The 21,802-nt window shown below is 40.4% G+C and overlaps 1 protein-coding gene across 3 annotated transcripts; it reads left to right on the top strand.

The window, feature by feature from the left end:
* Positions 1-2,906: 2,906 nt before the first annotated feature.
* CUNH11orf87 (chromosome unknown C11orf87 homolog) lies at positions 2,907-21,267 on the top strand. Of its 3 annotated transcripts, none has more exons than XM_058586483.1 (2): positions 2,907-3,065; positions 4,223-21,267. In XM_058586483.1, the coding sequence occupies exon 2, from the start codon at positions 4,482-4,484 to the stop codon at positions 5,082-5,084; it is 603 nt and encodes a 200-aa protein (XP_058442466.1). In that variant the 5' UTR covers positions 2,907-3,065; positions 4,223-4,481; the 3' UTR covers positions 5,085-21,267. The 3 variants fall into 3 exon arrangements, with proteins under 3 accessions (XP_058442466.1, XP_058442468.1, XP_058442467.1); XM_058586485.1 differs by lacking the exon at positions 2,907-3,065 and adding an exon at positions 3,553-3,816; XM_058586484.1 differs by lacking the exon at positions 2,907-3,065 and adding an exon at positions 3,848-4,065.
* Positions 21,268-21,802: the final 535 nt, after the last annotated feature.

Here is a 21,802-nt window from a genome sequence, read left to right as displayed (position 1 = left end):
TATTGTGTATATATTCCACAGTTTATTTATCTATTCACTTGTTGGTTTTCCACTCTTAAGGAGTCTGGCTTGGGTAGTTTAATCACTAAAATAATAGTAAGCTATTGTTTAGAAGAAGCTTTGCCATTGGGCCAAGTGTACCAAAAACATATGGCAACTGAGCAGGATCAAAATTCTGTAGCCCAAGAGGTGTTTATATTTGCCCTTGTTATTCCTTAGGCTTGACTCATGTGATCCAGTGACATTGAAGTCTATGTATTTAGCACATTTGTCCTTTGCATAAGAATAAATTATCTATCTACAAGCTTTTATTTTGAAAGAGAAGAGGGGGAAATTTGTTGGGCTTTCGACTTGAAAATTTATGTTTTTCATCTACCTAAATCATTTTCAGTTAAATACCATTGTCTTGTGTATCAGATTCATTCTGCTGTAGAATGTTAAGTTCCCTAGGGTAAGACCTTGTCTTTTCATAAGTTATGTAAAATGGCACAGACACTTTTAGTATTCCTGCTATAACAGGCCATTCTCATTTGTAATAAAAGAATAAGAACCCTGGCAGCTACATGACACATTTGACATAAGAATCCCATCACATATGTATGATGATCCCATCATAACATATTTTAAAGGTATGGTCCCTCTAGGAAAACTGAATAATATCTCCAAATCTAGAAAACAGACCAGTGAGAGTTAATTCTAATTATATAAAGAGTTTTTGCTTTACAAGACAACTTTCTTTTTTTCCCCCCTACTAAAGAGTCTCTTTAAATAGCCAGATCTCTTTTTGGAGTATTCAAAATTGGATTTGCTTTACAAAACGTTGATTAGATTCAACTTTTCAGGAGCAATGACAGTGTGCAAAAATGGGACATTGCCTGTCAGATGTCAATGGCAAAATCTCACTTAGTGATCACAGTGAAACAAACAGGAAAAAAAAAAAGACTCACCATTCCCCAGGCCCACCAAGTTATAATGCCCAAATGTGACAAATGGCTTTTATAGGAATCAGATGCCCTCATTCCAGGAAGGATGGCTATGCTAGCTAGCACTGGGGTCATTGACCATTGGTAACAGCTTGACTTTGGCAGCCAAGGGCATCAATATGAGGTCTGAAGCAATTATACATTATTCATATACAGCATGTACTGAATTCTTAGCTTAAATAGAAATACTTTTTATTGAGACAATTAGGAAGGTAAAGCTGATCACTTTTTTTTTTTTCATTGCTGGGAATAGAATCCAGGGCCTCATAAATACTAAGAAAGCACTCCAACACTGAGCTACTCCCCCAGCCCAGATGACTTTTATTAAAAAATGAAAAGAGTGTTTTGGGGAGATATATTTCTTCTTTCACATATAAGTTATGAGAAAAAGAGGAAAAAGAGAATTTGGAGTAGGACTAGGTAGGAACACAAGGTCTGAAGGGAAGACCCTCTCATATTAGAAAATTTCCACCCATGTCAGACACCCTCTTTATAAGCACAATAAATACAAGCAGATAAGTAAGCATTAGTCATTAATGCTAGCTTTCATTTCTGATACATAGCAGGAAATATCAATGTATACTGCATTGTTCAATTTTGCAAGTAAGTACTATACAGGCACTTTGTTAGACTCAAAGACAGAAAACAAGACAAGGAGAGAATAAATACATGTCATTTAATAAGGCATCTGATTGCCTTCAAAGATCATATAATGTCTTTAGGCAATGTTCCCAACTAGCTTTTCCAATAAAAACAAACAAAACAAGCTCCATTTCAAAGATAGCAAATATAACTAAATACACCATTTACGTTTTATTTCAAGGGTGCTAACTCCTTGAAAAGGGTCACTAGTCTTGGACAAAATTTAGTCAAGCTGCTGAGAACCCGTCTAGAAGTTCTGTCCATTTTGCTGAAAGACTATTTATACTATTACAGCAAGTGCATCAAACACTTGAACAAAAATTAGGGTCAATGGGGTTGGGGTTGTGGCTCAGTGGTAGAGCACTTGTCTTGCATGCGTGGGGCACTGGGTTCAATCCTCAACACCACATAAATAAATAAAATAAAGATATTGTGCCTATCTACAACTTAAAAATGTCACAAAAAATTAGGGTCAGTGAAGGAGTATTTGATAGAGGTAAGACACTCAGAATTTTCATAGGGTATTAATTTCTGCAGTCCTCTGAATAACTTCATCCCCTTGCCTCATAAATCTGTGTATTCTTCTCATGAATGTATACAGTGTCTGAATAGACCTGGTGTTTAATATACTGAATTGGTCTTGTACCTGAAGATGAATGTGTAAAAGAGGACAAGGATGGGAGGATCATGAATTGGATGGAATGAAAGATAAGCTGGAGACTGGTGGAGAAGAAAATAGTTAATTTGGATTGTTTGATTCATGTTTAGGTTTGTATTTCAGTTTCTGCCACACTTGCATTGACAACCATCCCTGCCATCTCTCTAATACATGCAGTTTATGTTCAGAACCAGGGGCAGCACAGACAAGAAGTGTGGGCAAGAACGACCCTAATCTGTCACCAGATAGAAAATCTGATTTGTGCCCCTCAGAGAGAAGGTTCTCTAGGGTGCAATAAAGTAAACATAAAATAAAATAAATTAAAATAAAACAAAATAAATGTATTCTTGGGTCCATCTTGGGAAAGAGTTGAGGGTGAAGAATACGACAGCTGAAGAACCAAAGCGTCAACCTTTCCTAGGCAAGGGAGTGCGGAAGGTGGGTTGCTGGCAGGGTGGGGGTGGGGTTACCTCTGGTAGCCCCTGGGCAGAAAAGCAGGGAACTGGGAACATATGGGGCGGAGACTCTTTATGCCAGGGTAAAGTATTGGGGTATAAGGGTGGGTGGGGGCCTGAGGGGTGGCTTAGAGCCCTGGCAGTGACTGCCTGACGTCACCGGACTCTCTGGCAATAGGCTGGGAGCTGAGCTCCCTGAAGCAGCGGCGAAGGCGGCGGCGGCGGCATCGCGGCTCGGTCTCTGGCCCCTTCACTCTGCGCGTTCTGCAGCCGCCACTGCAGCCGCGCAGCGGGGGCTCCCTCCCAATAGCCAGCTGGTGGCTCCAGGTAAGAGACACTGGGCGGCTGAAGACTTGGGGATGACCGGGCGGCCCGGCGGTTGGGTGCGAGCGGGGAAGAGGACAGCTCCCGCGGCCTGCGCAGGCACCCCTGCCTATAGCTTTGGCCCCTACTCCTGCCCCGGCCGGGGCTTGCGCGTCGCCTGGGTGCTCCGCAGTGCAACAGTTTGCAGCTGCCTCTAGGGAGCCTCAAGGAGGCTGTGTTACGTGCTGCAGCTCTACCTGGCTTGGTCCCCAGGAACAATCTCGGGGCCCACGGTCTGGGTCTGGGAAGACCAGAGAGAAGGTCCGTTTCCCAAACTTTGCAGGAGGGAACCCTCCCATTCCAGTTCCAGCTCCTCTAGAAAGAAGCTGAATACTGTCAAGTGTGTGTGTGTGTGTGTGTGTGTGTGTGTGTGTGTGTGTGTGGTGGGTTGCAGGGAGATGGGAAGGAAGGGGGCGTTTGCGGAGATGTGTTTCAGCGGAGAAAGGTGCTTCAGCTGCTCCCCCCTCCTTTTTTTGGTAGGTGGGTGCTTGGGGGCGGGGGTGCCAGGGAAGAAGGCTGGAGAAAGAACTGGGCACGATTCTGGCATTAACCACCGCTGTGGATATAGGCTGAGCGAGATACGATGCCAGGGGTGCCCCCTTGGGAATGGGACCTTAGGGATCTAACGCCGTCTGAGGACGAAGAGTGGGGGGACGGAGAGGGAGGACCGCATACCGCGAACCCACCCAGTGGTCCGGAGTGGGTGCTGGAGAGGGTAGGATCCAGGCGAACATGTCCACAAAGAAGAGGGCGCAGGGAAGAAGAGAGACAATGCTTTGGGAAGTAGGAAACGCCATCTGAGGCGACTGCTGTCAGTTGCAATTAGAAAGTTGTGGAGGGCGCAGGGAGACTGCCTTATCTGCTGAGTAATCTGCACCTCGGTCCTGCTGGCTTGTACACCTTCCCAGAGATCGGAGGAGCAAGCCGGCTGGCAACTGGCTGCTCTGGAGTGCTGCTAGGAGTGGTAGGGTTGGGGGTCCGCGGGTTACGGAGTAGACCAACAGCGCCCAATTAAGGCAGCGTGTCCAGAGGGCCGCTTTGCTGTGGTGGCTGATCCCTCTCTTTCTCCGCACTCCCTTTGGCAGCCTCTGGGACCCTAACTAAGCCTGTTCTCTTTGCAGCCCGGTGCCTCAGCGAAGGAAAAGGGCGAGTGGAGACACGTTCAAGGCGGGACCGGAGAGGATTTCCCCGGCGCCGCTCACTCACTGGTCGGCTTGCTTGCCATCAGTCGCTCCCTCAGTCCTTGGTCGGTGTGCGCACTCCCTCCGGCACCAGGGAGTAGTTTTGGGTGGCGTGGGCTCATTCCTCTTCTTGGCTGGTGGGAACAGAGTGTTGAAGAGAGGAAGCTCGGTGGGCCTGGCCCCTCCCAGCCCAGCGCCGATGAGTGCCCGGGCTCCAAAGGAGTTGAGGCTGGCGCTGCCGCCGTGTCTCCTCAACCGGACTTTTGCTTCCCCCAACGCTAGCGGCAGCGGCAACACAGGTGCCCGCGGCCCGGGTGCAGGCGGCGGCGGAAGTGGTACCTGCATCACGCAGGTGGGACAGCAGCTCTTCCAGTCATTCTCCTCCACGCTGGTGCTGATTGTCCTGGTCACTCTCATCTTTTGCCTCATCGTGCTGTCCCTGTCCACCTTCCACATCCACAAGCGTAGGATGAAGAAGCGGAAGATGCAGAGGGCTCAGGAGGAATATGAGAGGGATCATTGCAGCGGCAACCGCGGTGGAGGGGGGCTGTCCCGGGCAGGTAGTCAGGCCCAAAACCATGGAAAAGAAAACAGGCTGGAGAGGCAGTCCCGGGACTCTGCCTTCTACGCCCCCTCCAACTTCTCCGGTTCCTCCTCCTCTTCATCCCCTGGTCTTCCAAGCCAGGGTCCCTGTGCTCCTCCGCCTCCACCGCCAGCCCCCAGTCCACAAGGAGCACACGCAGCCTCCTCCTGTTTGGACACAGCTGGCGAGGGCCTTTTGCAGACGGTGGTACTGTCCTGATTGTGTAGCCCCTCTCCTCACCCCTTTTCTCGTTTCCACCATCTTTACCATCCTTGCTTTTTCTCCCTCCTTCCTTCCTTTTCCATTTTCCTGTACCACTTCTTTCCTCTTCCTTCTTTCCTTATCTGCCCTCCCTTTTACTATGTTTCTCCTCCGCCGAGGCACTGTGCGGTATTTGTAAATATTGGGCGAGGAAAGTCTCGGAAGAAGAAATAACGCTGATAAATCTTTATTAATATTTACAGTTATTATTATTATATTACTAACAACACAATCCAAGCGCATGACAAATCACATACTTTCTCATTGTCAATGAAGGATGCATCTTCCCTCTCCACTCCGTGCCCCCCCTCAATAAGGAGGAGAAACCGCACAAGCTACCAAATACATAAAAGGCATTGCCACCAGGAGCAAAGGGAGGGGAGGGGGCCGGTAATGTTGTATATAGCTGTCAAGTTAAAGGTTTAGTTACCTTTCTTCCCCTTCACCCCCCCCCCCCAGCTTTCACTTTTTCTTTAGCTTTTCTCCACTCCCCTTTTCTCACCCTCAGCTGGGCTCAGGCAATAGTATATTATTAAAAAAAAAGTCTACATTTAGCACCAAGACTACAACGAGGCCACAGAGAAAGTCCCAGAAAAACGTTTTAGGACAGGTAACCCTCTCCAGTCAGCCATCTTCTCACTCTTTGGCTAACCATTGCCTTTTCCAGGACAGAACATTTAATTTACTTTTAGAAATGTCTCTCGCTGGCCGAGCATAAGTACATTGAAATCTTTAAGTGAGTTAAAAAAAAAAAAAAAAAAAGATCTGCTTTAGATCCGTGCCCCACCACACTTGTACACCTTTGACTTGTGGCATTTTCAGGAGTCAGAGGATCGGGAGCTGTCCGTCCAGGTCTGGTGCTGAAATCGCCTCACCATAATGGTTACTTCCTCTGATTGAGCAGGCGGAGGAGGGGCTGTTTTGGAAAGTGATTGTACTGGCTTTTGGTTGGCTTCTTTCTTCTTTTTCTACAATCGGGTTAGCGTGTACTATTAATTTTATTATTATTAAATGTTGCATAAGTTCCCCCCCCCCTTTTTTTTTGTAAAAAGAAAAAGTATTTGGTGATGTGCAGTACTGAAAGTGCAGTATCTAACCAACCAGAATGTTTGTTTTATTTTTAGAGCAAGTGCACCTTTGTTATATATTTATTATATTGGTACCAAATACAGAAGAAAACTATAGTTCTGTACTATGTCCTCCAAACTGTATATTCTTGTTCTTACTTTCCAGCTGTTGATATAATGGTTACCACTGGATGAGGAATTCAGTGGGACAGGCCTGGCTTCTCCTGTTTCCAGAAGTGTTCTTTTGTACCTTACTCTGTAGTAGACTGTTATAAAAAGATGACACATATGTTTCCCTTTTTCTTTTGTGAATAACAGAAACAACCACAGCAACAGAAAACAAATAATGGATGTGCAGGAATGCCATCTATTAAAACATGGTTAATATATAAACAGTGCCTGTAGTTCTCGCTGCATGCAGTTACCACCTGGAGGCAGTGGTGTGTGTGCTTGCTTGTACTGTGTGTGTTTGGGGGTAAGACTGGTGGGGATGTTGGGCAATTTGAATGACAGGACATGCAAATTTCAAGAGAAGTTAAATCAATACATACTTGTAGGATAAAAAATGTTTATAGCTCGTTTGTTAAAAATCTGTGCCTGCATCTGAGAAACAGCAAAGGAGGGGCTCTCCTCTTTCTGAATCTGACTTAGCTAACTTCACTCTATCAGGAAAAAATATTGAATAGAAAAGAAAGTTGAAGAAGATAAATATTTTTCCCCTCTCCTAATGCCAGACAAGCCCATCTGTGTTCGAAATGGAGTCTGGCTGTGGTTATATGCCACTTTGTTTCCCTTCAGTGGATAATAGAAGGGGCCATAAGCATATTACAATCTTAATTATATGCAGTGGCATCTCTTCCTGGAAACTAACTCTTTGATGGTTATTCAAATATTTGGAAAATGTACAAATGAGAATGATCTACAAAAAGCTTCACCAAAAATATCATTACTATCCTGCTGGGTGAAAGGCAACAGTGCCCCTAAGTATATTCCTCTCCCAAGTAACTAGTTGTTCTAGATTTTATGTCTTGATTCTAGGCATATATGATCTTACCCAGAGAAAAAATATTACCTTTGATGTTTTTGGTCATCTCTTGAATTGCCCAAGCTCAATCTGCATCTTTTACAAAAATAATTTCATAAGCTTAATTTAAAACACCGTTATTCCTTCAAGTCCTTTCCTGAGGCACAGAAGATCATCATTTAAGCATGACATATTGGAAATATTAGGAAGATCGGGTCTCATCTTTGAATACAATGTATTACACAATGAACCAGATCCTCTCTAGTGCCTTAGTCACTTCTTAGTAATAGTTAAAAGAATGCATTAACACTCTCAGGCCACTAGGGAATCTGTTAGTGCATCAGAGCTCTACATTGTACACCAGAATGACTAAGGCACTGTGAAGAAGATAGTCCATTAATTTTTGTAGCTCACCCTCATCCAGCTGTAGTTCTTTAATACCTTATTACAGAATGACTTTTGGACTTGAAATTGGAATAGAATCAGGAACCCAGAAGGGAGCTTCCTCATTTCCAATGAGCTATACTGAAGTGTATGAATATTACTTTCTTCCCTTATTTGGTGCACTTTTTACAGTGAATAATTTCCCATTTTATTAAAGCAATAAGATATTCTGTTATGAACAGTTCTAGATGATGATTCCATTTCCTTGGTGCTGAAGCTACTTATGTGTTCCGGCCTTATGAATCATAGTGCATTTAAGGCATGCAATAATAATCCTCTTTAAAGGAGCAGACTGTACACCCTGGGGGGGGGGTAATGTCCTATATAAATTTTTTCCCAAAGGAATAAAGGGATCAAGAGAAATAAAATAATCATATTTATTGTTAAAATATCTTTATACCTCTAAACATGGGCAAATATCTGCAATATGCTCTTATTGTGCACTTTTAAATATGCCTTTCTCCATTAATTGACTATGGTTTGATACTCTTAATAGTATCCTGTGTAAAGATGATGCAGTCTGGAGTTAGTCAAATTTTGTACTGAGTTTAATATGTTCAGAACCCTAAACTTCTGGTGGTGTCACATGATATATTATGGGATAGAAAGGGAATTATATGAAATTCTAGTAAGTCAGTCCCCATACAAATTATTACAATAAGCACATATTCAAGCAATTTGTATTGACCTGTTCAAAAGCATTGCTTCTTATAAAGCTCAATTGACAGTCCCAGGAGTTTGGGAAGCTACCAATAGGGCTTTTTAGTATTCACTTATATAAAACAAAAGGTAATTTGGAAATAGTTAAAGTTATTTTAAGTGTTTTATTTATTGATGTCCCGTCATACTAATTGCTTCAACCCCTATAGCTACAGCTCGACTTCTGCACTTGCTATTCAGTATTAATAAGGTGGCATGCTTGATTCTTATTGTTTTAAAAATGAGAAAATTGGAGAAAGAATGCCATTATGTCAACTGTATGGAACTCTGAATCTTAAAGACATAGATGGATATAATCTTTAGAATTTATATACACCCATAGATATGTATTTATATATGCATACATTTTGTACAAATTTACAGTGGACTTTTGTATTCTCTTTTCTGTCATTACAAGAATGAGATGGAAACCAAATAGTTGTTCCATCCTCTTATCCAGAGAGGATACTGAGAAGTCAGGTATATGCATGCATTTATTTCTCTGGAGTCGAATCTGAAAGACTTTCTCTTTATTTAATGAAAGGGAAGAGTCTTGATTGGCTCAGGAAATTGGTAATTAGATAAGCTTCCTTTCCTATGTTAGTGACTCAAATGTAGCAATGATAATGAAGGTATGACCATATCAATGCAGTACAACTATCTAGGTGGAATGCAGAATTATTCAGAAGAGGCTTACAGCCATCTAGACCACAAGCCTGGGTTGTGGTTTGATTTTTCCTTTTCAACCTAAATGTTGTGTGAGATATAACTTACATAAGCATAATTAAAGGTAAAGTAAAAATATGACAATTATTTGTTTAGTTTGATAGTTTTTTGGAAGACATGGACCAATTAGCTTAAAAAAATTTTGTTTGGCATCTGACTTCTCTGCCACTTCTGTATCAACTGAATTAATTAGATAATGGTTAAAATTAATTTTTCCAATGTGCAGACATATGCTTTAAATGCTTTTCTGTGGATGATAGCTAAGCAATTGCTCGCTGATATTATGTGGAATTTATGAACTAAATTAGAGCCAAAACCTTTAATCTAATCTGGTTAGCCTCCTTGAGTCCATGCCCATGTGAATCAGGACTTTGAATCTGAATCTGAAAAGCCACTTATTCTGTTTAGAACTAGTCATTGTGGCTCACAGATGTTTCAGTTTATATAAGAATGAATTACTCTAAATGAGGGAATTTAATCATTGGACTGAACATAAATCTGATTCTAATTTGGGTTTTAAATTTATTTGGTAACATCTGAGAAGCAGCTTATATGGCTTGATATCAGTACTTATTAATGTCACTAACCTAGTAATAATACAATTGGTGCCATGTAGGAATGCTTAGCTGAGAATAAGAGTTTAATTAGCTTTAACTGGGGACCGTGACATATCAAGGTGGTCTTACCTTTTTGAGGCAGGGATGTTACTCTAAGACTTGTGATTGCATTGGGTTATTACTATAGAGAGATTAAAAATAACAAAAGAGACTGCAACCACAGCAACAGTAGAAAAACTGATTTTTGAACTTGAGCATATCCAATAGGTAGAATAAAACATATTAAAATTCATGAAAAAATTTGTTTTGCTTTTCTATCAATAAAAGAGTTTTCTTGCTAATGGGCCTTTTGGACACTACTTTCTTATTATAATATAACAGGGTTATAAAATTTATTCTATTATACGTAGATACAATTTTCTAAAAGAAACTGTCATTTAAAAATTTTATAACTCATCTTCTCTTCCTCACAAACCAAGTGCATATCAGAAAAGGGATATGTATAAAATTTAGTACAAACCAGTAAACTGAATACAGTTTGATAATTTAATAGCCCCTTTAGACAGCTCTTTAGGCTCTTGAGGGTATATGCTTAGGTTCTGATATTTCCTGTGCTTAAATTTCTCTAATATCACCAGGATTGTCAAGGAGGGATTCTGTTGATGTGATTTTATGCTACTTAGGGAGAAGGGAAGCCTCAGATATATAAATTACAACGACTCCTAGGTGAACCCTCCTGAGAAACAGGTGGTCAGGGCTGCTCCCTAGTCAGAGGTGTTATTGTCTGATTTAGCTTTTGTGCTGACCATTGTAATTTTAGATCGTGGACCTTTGTCCTAAGTCTCAAAGTCACCATCCACAGGAATCTATGTATCCTGACCCTGTCATCCCTAGGTCTCCCAATGCTCACATGTTGCCCCTTTTTGAAGATACAGGAACTTCTGTGTGCCCTGCATTCCCTGCACCCACCATTGAAAAGTGTGGGTTCTACCTCAGGATAATGAATTGATTCACTATCTGCCACCTCAGATCTCCTACTTCTGCATCATGTTAATGCCATGCAGGTAGAGTTCTTCTGGAGTCACATAGCCATACATGAATATTTTTGGTGTTTGTGTGCAGGATTGCCATTTTTTCTCCAAAACTGACTATATATTTATCATATACCATCATAATGTGGAGAGAAGGAACATGAAAACTTCATCACCACCTGCTTCATTTTTCTGTCTTTTTCCAAAATTGTTCCAGACTGAAAAAAAGCAGGTATTTCTCTTAAGGTCCACTTTTATCAATGTAAGACTCTTCCTACTATGGATAGTTTTTCACTTCTGTAATGGACTTAGTTTCCTTCTTCCTGACATTGACCTTGTGATGAACTCTTAATGGTAGTTGGATAGGGTTTAGGAAACAGAAAGATAAGCTTACTGATAAGGCACTCTAAATTAGAACATAACTTAAAATAAATATATCATGCCATCATAGCAAACTTTTGTTTTCCACAAAGCACATGTGCTCATGATTAGGGTCTTCCTTCCCTTTTCCCAAGAGCTTGTTTGTTATCTTGTATTCATGTCCCACTAACTTTAATCCCTGGCTAACTTTAATTCTGGCTACTGAATGAATCTTTTAAATCATGATTGTGTCTCTAAGAAGGGACAAACTATTCCCCATACAGGCTCATTACTTCATCCTAGTTTATGTGCAGAAAATTCTTGAGCTGAGATGAATTTCTAGTGGATATTGACTAGTGAAGTGGGGATGAGTAAATCTCTCTACCTAAAGGCAGTAGCCAGTATAGATTAGAGATACAGCCCAATCTCTACCCAAGCTCCTCTTTACTCCCAGGAGGTGCACAGTCTTTAACCTCAGCTATTTGACTCAAAGATAAATATTAATTTAGTTAGCTCTCATAAACTGGCATGGATCAGTTCCCTGGATATTTCTGTCTCTCTGGGTGAACTTAATTTATGAAATATTAGCTATGTATTCCTTTTCTGAGTAATTATTGAAGTTTAATATCTTCTATCATCTCCAAATATGTTCAAAACTTTAAATGATTTTGGCAGTGTTGGGTTTCCCTCTCTGAAAAAGTAGCTTTACTTTTTAAAACTTTGAGAACAAAAAGGGGCTTTAGTGATAACTTTTCTTAATCTCTCTTTTCTGCCTTGTGTTGACCATCCTCTATTTGCATCTGAAGATCTTTTATATTCCTGGGTCATGACCTTGACTCAGGGTTTTTAAATTTTACCCTAGGGGTTTGTAATCACTCCACATAAAATTTATGTGTTTGTAATCACATAAATTTTCTGCATATACAATCTGTAAAATCCTAGGATTACCCTTACAAGCCTTCCTGCACAGGGGTGTTAGGATGCATTGAGGTGGCAGAAATATTTACCTTTCACATACAGATATTCAAAGCAAATGTGGCTACTCTATTTTTCTATAATTTATCCTATCTTCCCCATAATGAACTTTTGCTGGATATCCTCTTTAAGAAAATTCTCAAATTTTCCTTTCCTCTGCTTTTTTCCAAGATAGTATCTTGCTTCTTTCCAAACTAGTAAATTGGTACAATTTATGTTATCTCATGGTGGCAGAGAAGGAAGTTTCCTTAGATCTGTGCATTCTTCAAGAGACCTTTGTTGAGTTGTGTTGGAGACTGGTCTGCTTCCTGAACTATGATACCAGAAGTCTCTTCTAGAACCCACCATTGCAGCCCAGGATCCTGGACATTTTTACATATTATTAAAATTCAAGTCTCCTGTGTCTTCTTTGTTCCAAATATAGGGTTTTGCTGTTTTACTGTAATCTAGGCATCCTTGGATCCACTCACATAAGCCAAATATGAATTTATGGGTTTTGAAGAATGAATAAAAGTTTACCAAAAAGAAGAAAAATCATTTTAAGTGGAAGGAGAAACAGGAAGAGTGTTATATATACTTGGGGACTGTTACAATGTTTTGTAACAGTGAGATAATTCTGCAGAGTAGAAGTAAGCCGGATAATTAAGAGCCCTGAAACAGGCTACTTTTGAAGCTATGCCTTTTCTGCTGTCGTAGGCGGTGTGGAGGCCATGAGAAATTTTGAATAGAGAGAGGACTTATAGATTGGGAGTGTATTAAAGATTACCCTGGAACAATCAGTGTATAAAGCAGATGCAGAGGTGATTGAGACTCCAGATAAATACAACTACAATAATCCTGCGACAGATGATGAGTATGTGAAGCAGTGGGGATGGAAATGAAGAAGAAGGATATATTCAAGAGCATGTTAGGTTATTGAATTGATGGAGATGGTGATTAATAGAAGCATGGTGTGAGGGAGAAAAGGAGAGAAAAGGGCAAAGAGAAGATTTATGCTTTCTATTTTGTGGATCAGGGCAACACTTGTTGGTGCTTCAATTGCAACAGAGGTTCTGGTTTGGTGGGCACAGCCTTTGATGAATTTGTCTCTGGGCCATGCTTATAATGTGGTGAAGAATATCTCTGTAGAGCAGTGTGCAGTTTGCTGAGTGAGCTTCAAGAAATAGCACTGTCACCATCATGTGATTCCTGGATGACTATTCATCGTCTGTCAAGTTGGAGGAGTTCTCCATATGTCTGTAAGCGTGTGTGTTCTGACATTAGCTTCTAGGCCATTTGTTGCAATTATCAGGCATTCCTGTAGAGAGTTGTGATTACTTCACTGGTGCTCTTGAAATAGAGAAGTAATCAGACAGGACACCATTGACAGTGACAAGGATCAATATGCTGCTGACAAGGGCGCCCAGGGTAGAGGTGAATTTGTGGAAAAGACAACACAGACAGTAATGTGGGGAAGAGCTTGGATTTTAATCTTGGCTCTGACACTTGGTAAGCAGGAAATCTTGGAAAAGTTCCTTAACTTCCCCCTGCTTCAGTTTCATGAAGGTTTGTTGAGCAGATTAAAAGAGAAGATGTAGGCAAAGATGTAACAATAGTGGGCCACGAGTGTACTGTAGTTCCTGTTCTTGATTCCCTTACAGGATTGTGTGGGGAAGAGAGGGAGTAGTTTTCTGGTAGATGATTAGTAGCAAACTTATGTTCTTTGTGCTTTCAAGTTACATCGATCGTAGTCTGTAGCAAAGTGCCCATAGTAGTTACTCAATGAAAAGTGTTGTGGAATAAACAAGTATGTGAATACATTGAATTCTAGGGACACGTGCCTGATGAAGTATTTTGGACAAACTGTAAATGAAGTCTTTCCAGAATCACATTAGCAACAAAAAAATAAAAAGCAGCATGATAGGCAGCAAGGAATGGCATCAGTGGAATCTGGCATTTTTTAATGATCTATATTTTCCAAAGAAATGTTTTGAAGATAAAATGCTCCTCTCCCATACCCAATCCCTACATCCTGCTTTCCTAAATAGCCCAGCAAAGTCTGCCTTTAGGACTGAATCTAATACTTCTTATGACTGATACAGGAGCAGGGGGTCAACTGTAGGAACCAAAGCCAAATAAGTGTCTGTTGAAGGATGGGGTTTGTTTGGTCAGGTAAGTGATGAGTCATTTGGCATCTCCTTATTGTCTGTGGAGTCTTCCATGCTAGGGATACTACTAAAGAAGAAGGCAAGAGCCTGCTTCTCAAAGAGCTTATAAGTCAGGGAGATAAGACTTTGGGGATAAAATAATGATATAAGGGAAACCAAGCTGAAATGACAACTAGGGGTGGAATAAACCCAAGTGAACAAAGTGGTCATTGATGGTGTAAACTTCTTTCACTCTCGTTGTCCAGAAAGGGAGCCACACAAGACTCCTTTTACTTGTAGACAGAGAAATCCAGTTCTGACAGTAAGATTTGGAGTTGAGGCAATGAAGCTCGAGGCCTTGTCCCTTCTGACTAGATATCATGTCACTGTCCCTCACTGGTTGTTAAAAACCACATGTCCTTAGAAGAATTGCCACAATCCGTCATTTCTCTTTTTAATTCTTCTAATATCCAAAGTGCTCCTATGTTCTCCAAACTGCTCGATGTCTCATTCTGTGTCTTTCTCTCACCTGAAGGTCTGCCCTCCCAAGGTCATATTTTCTATTTAGGACCATTGTCTCTCTCTGAAAATGCAAGATGAAAATATGTCCCTGTCTTAATAGCTTCTGTGACCTACTCCATATCTTTCCTGGACTGTACTCTTTGCAAGAGTGAGCATGTGTACTTAGTATTAATCACTGAATAATCACATAAACTTTTAAGATAACACTCTCATTTTCACAGGAGCCTATAGCACCTTAGATAGGAGGGAGTATTTCAGGGCAGGGCTTTTGGTGCAGGCAGGTTGATGTTTGCACTCTTCTGATCCCCTAAGGGAGTAGCCACTAACTAAATTATGACTTCAGCAGGCAAGACTTAGGACAGATTAATGTAGGGACATAGTATCTGAAAAAAGGTGGCCCCTTAATCTATCCCCATCACGTAATTTCATACAAAAACAAAACAATATTGTAAGATAAAAGGAATTTCACTAATAACATTCTTACTTTTTTTCAATGGCAACTATTTTCATGCCTTGCTAAGATAACAGTTATTTTTTTCATAGTCTGCCTGTTGGGAAAGTCTAGCTGGCATCAGACAGATCTGAGGGAGAAACTTGGCAGGGAAGTGTGACCTCAATGAGCAAGCCACTCAAGTTTTGACTTCAGGGTTGACAGTGGAAAGTTCACCAACTCTGTGCGCCTGCTAGGCTCAGGTCTTGAGGAAGGGATGTCTCTGGGTTTCCATCAGCATGGTTCCGACTATACATGGAAGAAACATTGGGACCATAGCATCTCTGCAGCCCTACATGGTACTAATGTCTACTCTTTGACTCAGGTTTGAGGATTACCAAAGCTCTAGATGGAACACAGAGCATGCCCATGCCCAAGCCTCTAATCAGCAATCTCTGTGCAGAGCTTTCTCAGGAGTTAGTCCAAGGTTATCTATCACCACTGACTTAGGTTGCCTCTGGGTCACTCCAACTTCAGGCCTTCAATGGAGTCTTCCCAACCCCCTCATTCCCTTTTCAGAAAGCTACTCATGTAAGACAAAAAAAAAAATTAGGGGTAAAACTTCTAGGGTGGTTCTATTTCAACCCAATGGAACTTCATCTATTTTTTTTTTCCTTTTAAAAGCAGGAGCTTAATTTAAACACAGGACACTTATGCACATTTTATGAATTATCTTACCTAGGCACAAAATGGACTCATTTATAACTGCTAGCTAAGATATCTCAGTTAGCACTCAGAGTAAACTTTATGTGCCCATTATTCCCACTTTAGAGAGAAAGAATTGAGATTCAAGGAGTTAAATAATTTTCCACAAATCACTCAGCTAGTAAGTGACTGCGATTGGATTTGAATTAAGGTTTGCCTAACTCCAGAGCCCTATTCTTCATTCTCCGTGTTACTAGATCAAAATACCTTTCCTGTGACTTTTTGTTTTTATCTATTTCAAATGAATCGTTTCCAATAGACTGTCTGAGCACCCTTTGAAACTCATCTTAAGACCAGAGAGAGAAAATAAAACAAAAATGTACATAGCCTTTTAGAGCACTTCTCAAAATGTAATATGGAGACCCATCTGTATCAGAATCTGAGGTAATAGTAGGGGAAGGGACAAGACTGTTGAGCCTACTAAATCTGTTGATTAGCTGGGCATGTCCCAAAACATACTGGGTCTGGATCTCAGGAAAAGGTTTTAGGCATATGTATTTCTAGTGAATTTCCCAAATGATGTGAAAGCAAACTGAGGCCCTAGCTCTAGAGGGTTGCCTGATGAGGAAGAATGAGGGTTTTGGGGAAATTTTAATTTCTCTGCATTACATCAAAGTTCAAATGGGGAACAGCTTACCTTCAGGATTCTATGGAATGCATGTGTTGTTTATTGTACTTATAAAATAGAGACATCAGATGTCATTTCTCAGTGCACTAATGTGTGGCCATGGAGTTGAATGGAATGACCCAGTTTTCTGAGCCCTGCTCTTTTTTGTTGGCATGAAGGAAACAAAAAGTCTCATGGCCCTCAGACCCTGCTGTTGTTAGAGTCAGTAGATTTGGTAATATCTCTCCCTCCAAAGACATGTAGATAGAATTATGCAGATTGGATTGGCAGAGTAATGGCCCCTGAAACAAACCCAAAAGCGATAGCCACCCATCAAATTGCGTAACATGGATCTGTGGCCCAGAGAAAAGATATTACGGTTCCAAATGCAGTTAAAGAAAATGCTATTAATACCACTACTGGTATATCAGCACAGTTGCTAAAAGAGTTACTCCTTCAGGATTGAAGAAGGTCATATTATATGAAAAGTACAGTCAATGTTATTGTTTCTCAAGGAACCAGATATAAGTTAAAGGAAAAATAGTCAAACAAGGCCTAGGAATATGTGAACATCACTATTCTGTGTCAGAAATGGAGATTTGAACTGATTAATTTTTTTAAAAATGGTGTAAATCAAATGATTGGAAATGTTTCCCTATTATTTATTTAACGACATATGCTTCCTAAATGATATTGGAACATTTGTATCTTTTTGCAATTCACCAAACTCCAAGGAATGGGGAGTATTCTCATCCATGTATTGCTGATGGGGAAACCCAGTTTAGAGAAGGTGAACTACTTGCCTGTGGCTACTTGACAAGTGGCAGGGTCCATCTGGCCCTGGAGCTCTGTGCAGAGCTGCCATCATGTGTCCCTCTATTCCAGCAGATTCACATTCCTGCATTGTCTTTGCTCTCCCTTCAGGGCCTTTTGAACATCAGGACTATGTCTGGCCCCAAATGCAAATTGCATCTCTGTGGTTGGCCGCTATGATGAATGCTGACTGCATCCAAATTCTCTTGCGTCTGTTTTGAAAATGATCCACAGCAAGGGGTTCAGAAGCCTTCCCAGTTCATTTTCCCTGCTGGTCCTTACATTCTGATGGACAAATCACCAGTGCAGATGGCCCATTTTTATGTTGCGATAAGGTTTGGTTAAGGACAAAAGGTCTAGTGTTAGACTACTTGAGTGTGAACCCCCCGCTCCTATGCTTTACTGTATAAAAGTGATTTAGTAGTTACTAAGCCTCTATACTCTTCAATCTCCTAATCTGAAAATAGATGTGATGGTTAAAGGGTAATTATTCTAAGCCATATATGCTTAGAATTCTGAATGCCCACCCCCCAAAAAAATTAAATAAATAATAAAATAATCAATAGATGTGGTTGAGTTTTTTGTTAATAAGTTATTAGAAATTTTGAGGCCAACTACAGATTAATATATAGCATTACCTGAACAATCCACAACAAATGAAACCAACAATACCTTTCAGTTACAAAACAAGGAGAGGCCTGGTGGCTAAGAGTGTGGATACAAAGGCCAGACCACTTACCTTCGCATCTCGGCTTATCACTCACTAGCTGTGTGACTTTGAGTGGTTTGCTTTTTGTGCCTTAGTTTTCCCATCTGAAAAAAAAATGGTGATGATTAGAGTAATTACATTGCTGGAATGTTATGGAGCTTAAAATAAATTAGAATTTGTAAGTGCTTAGAAAACATTTGTCAAATAGTAAGAACTGCAAAGCATTGGTTAACGAGTGCTAACCAAAAAAGGTCAACCTAAGATAACCAGGATGATGCCCTTTCTTAGAAGTGTGGGCTTCTTAACCATGTGTGTGGCCACAGTAGCTTTGCCAGATGTTAACCCCAGACGTGCTGACAAATTCAGGTAATATGTTAACTTCAGTTTACAAACACCACATTTTACTAGCTCTTAGTCTTAAGGCCTCAGAGGCTAACTAGACCATACATACAGATAAAAAGTTCTATCATGAGGAACTCAAAAGAAAGAAAGAAAAAGACTTGCATTTTTAATTAGTTATCCACAAACTTAGCTCAGGTTACAGGTTTGTCCTCAGGACTTTCTTAAAGGTTGAGGCAGCTCGAATTAAACAGATCAGTGAGGAGCAAAACTGATTTATGTTGTTTGAGGCAGGTTATTTTCCAAAACATGATATATATGGAGACCTGAACTTCAGCTCTTTTTACCTTGTGTTTTGGAAGTAACCTGCTGCAGAAAAAGCGGCCAAGATTTTTTTTTTTTTATTTTTGTCCACAACTGTTTTGGAGGTATCGCATTGACTTAATCTGAAATCTTTCATTAAAACTCTAGCACAAGATCATGAATGACGATGTTACTCATTTTCTCTCAGAATGAGCTCTCCAAACACCCTTTAATAATTCAGTAGGCATATTTGCCCCTTCTTAATTGATAATGGCTCCTTCTATTGGTAAATCCAAGGAAGGGTGCAAGTGCCCTTGTTTAGAACCCAGTGCACCTAGCCATTCAGTGAAGCATTGGAGTAGCTTGTTCAACTAGAAAATCTTACTAAAGAATGAGCTTTACCTATCTAGCTTAGGAGTGAGATAAGCACAGTAGCAAACTAGCCCCACGGATTGGACAATGACCCCTTAGTGACCTTCAGGATCCAAGACATTTTCCTCAGATTTGAAACCAAAATTAAAATGTCATGCACAGAACACACACTTGCATATATATGACTCTCTGAGATTTTTCATTTTTTTAATTAGGAATACCTTTGTGAAGATATGAGACTTTATTTTTCTCAAGGAATTGGGGACATTTATTCTCCCATTCTGAAGGTAGGTAAATACTATTGCCATTTTCCAGAGGATAGTCTTAGGAAAGGTAGATATATTGCTAAATAAATGACTACTTTTTAATCTTAATAGCTTACCACTTGTCTTCATTAAAGTGATTCAGTTTACTAATACAAGCTGAGTATGTATTTCTCAGCAACTATCAGGAATCCTCTTCAGAATTGTTTCAGGCCAACTCTCATTTACCTGTTCTGCTCTTTTTAAAAATTATTATTATGGAGCTTTATAGTTAAACATAATAGTTGGGTTCATTCCAACAAACTCATACATGCATGGAAATCAATTTCCATCTGTTCTGCTCTTTCTGTGCTCCCTTTCTTATGTTTACAGTGTGCTCCATGTTGTCCGCATACTATAGCTCCTGTCCTTCTTTGGATCTGTGACCCACTTTCAGTTTTGTTGTCTATGGCAGATGCTGTTTGTGCCTCTCCCTATCCGCTTGACATTTTCTGGTCTCTTCTATGCGATGGCTTCATACTGAAAACACCACCACTCTCTGCCCAAGTGCTTTCTCAGGCTTCATAAGCCTACTGAACCTCCTCCCATGGTAGGCAGAAGTCCCAGGGAGTTAACCCCTATGAGGAACATCACCAAGGACAGATGGGAGTTGGTGGCTAAATGCCCCAAATTCCTCACCTCAAAATGAAGTGATTCTGAGAGTCTTTCAGATACTCTCCTGAACTCAGTTTTCCCTACCCCCACTGCTACTTTCTGGAATTACCTTTTGAACAAATAAATCCTACTTTAGTCCTTGGGGTATTTCTGTATGTACCCAACCTACACTACTATCTCAGTTTTAACATGAACTTTCTCCACTATCAGGTATTGGGTTTGTATCTGTCTCCCAAAACCTAAGGTAAGAGATGCTCAGCCCTGAAAAGTTCTAGCATAATTTCATGAGAAATGTCCTAGATACAACTGATCTTCACCCAGGTTCCTCTAGGGGGAAGAACCTTGAGACATTGCAATTAGCTAAATTGATGTGCAAGTTCATGATATATGCAAGTGAATATGTTAAGTACACAGTTTGTGGAGAAATTTCCCAAATTACTTGGTTGTTTCAGCAATCATTTTGTGTAAACCTGGCTTGATATGAAGAGGAAGAACCATATAGTGGTAAAGAGGTTGGCCTCTGAAATCTCACAGAACTGGGTTCAAATTCTTGTTTTGATTCTTATCATTCATGTGACTTTGGGGTAGTAGTTCCTTTGGGTATAAAATGGGAAATGATAATACTAGAACCTACCTCGATAATTATCATGAGACTTTAATGCCATAACACTAATATCATTATCATAAAATCTGGCACATTCAACAAGTATAGCAATTGTTTTTTATTATTCCTTAAGGCATAATATGCCATAATATGTTCACAGACATAAAATAGGACATTAGGCCCTATTTTAGAATGAGAAAGGTCTATCAAAATGAACACACAAAACAACAGATCTCCTGCTACCTAATAAATGGAACTTTGGGGACAAAATATGATTCCTTTGAATCAAAACATTGCTCTTTTCTTAGTATGGTTTCCTTCAAGCAGAAGCTGACATGAACATTGTTATGCAAGTGACTTATTGCAGTAGAGTTCTCTGGTGAAACCTTTCAGGAAGTGAGAGAAGCAAGATAGGGCAGTATAAGTAGCTAAGCAAAATTAACATTCAGCTGAACTTAGAATTTAACCTAATCCCTAATCCCAGGGAGCTCTGGAAAGTGAATGGCTCTGCAGAATTATTTTGCCTAGAGAAAAAAGACAGCCCTTTAGTACCCCATACTAGACAGTCCTTATTTGTGATGCACTTCCAGAGGGAAGGCACAACTTCCCAAAGATATCCAGGGGAGGTGGCTTTCATTTGCTGAGCACAATTCTCAGCAGAAGGGCACAGCTGTGAACTATTTGCAGCCAACACTCCCAGCAGCTGGGAGATGTATGCACTGTTTGGTAAAGAGGACTTAAAATGGGGCATCAACAGCTAGTATTGCACTCTTCCATTTCCCTAAAATGTATAGCATATTGTTAACAGCAGAATTCTACAGTCATTTCTGCTATGGTAATTTGGGAAAAATCCATCAATGCTTATTCTACTTCATGATCAATTGATAACAAAGTATATCAGCAATCTGCTTCTGCCCTCACTAGTCCCCAAGGTGTAACTTTTTGCTGGACATAGTGGTCATAGCTAGCATCAAAGGAGACTTGTATAAGCATCTGTCCTCTAGAATCTCATATAACTTCCTGCTAATTTTAAGGATTCTGAATCTGCTCTCAGATCTCATTTGGTTAGCATATCTGCACTGAGAAAAGTCTTGAAATGGGTCGGCAATTCCACTGTCCTATGGGTTTATGTGAAACCCAAAAGTCTCCTTTTAGACATTCTATATTGCATAGCAACATATTTTGGATCCAGGAACTAAAATCTCTCACCCATCTTATTCTCTTTCTGAAGTCATTTTCTGCTAATTGTCTCATTTATCCCCATAGCATCTCTTTGCTTACTAATG

The sequence above is a fragment of the Marmota monax genome, unplaced genomic scaffold, assembly GCF_021218885.2.
Source record: "Marmota monax isolate L192 unplaced genomic scaffold, Marmota_monax_Labrador192_F-V1.1 WCK01_AAM20220418_F8-fsc00045, whole genome shotgun sequence".
NCBI classification, from domain to species: domain Eukaryota; kingdom Metazoa; phylum Chordata; class Mammalia; order Rodentia; family Sciuridae; genus Marmota; species Marmota monax.
The sequence above is the reverse complement of the archived record's forward strand: the minus strand, read 5'-3'. Positions and strand labels throughout refer to the sequence as shown.

Excerpts from the sequence above, each read along its gene's own strand:
- CUNH11orf87 (XM_058586483.1), top strand. The coding sequence starts at position 4,482 with ATGAGTGCCCGGGCTCCAAAGGAGTTGAGGCTGGCGCTGCCGCCGTGT.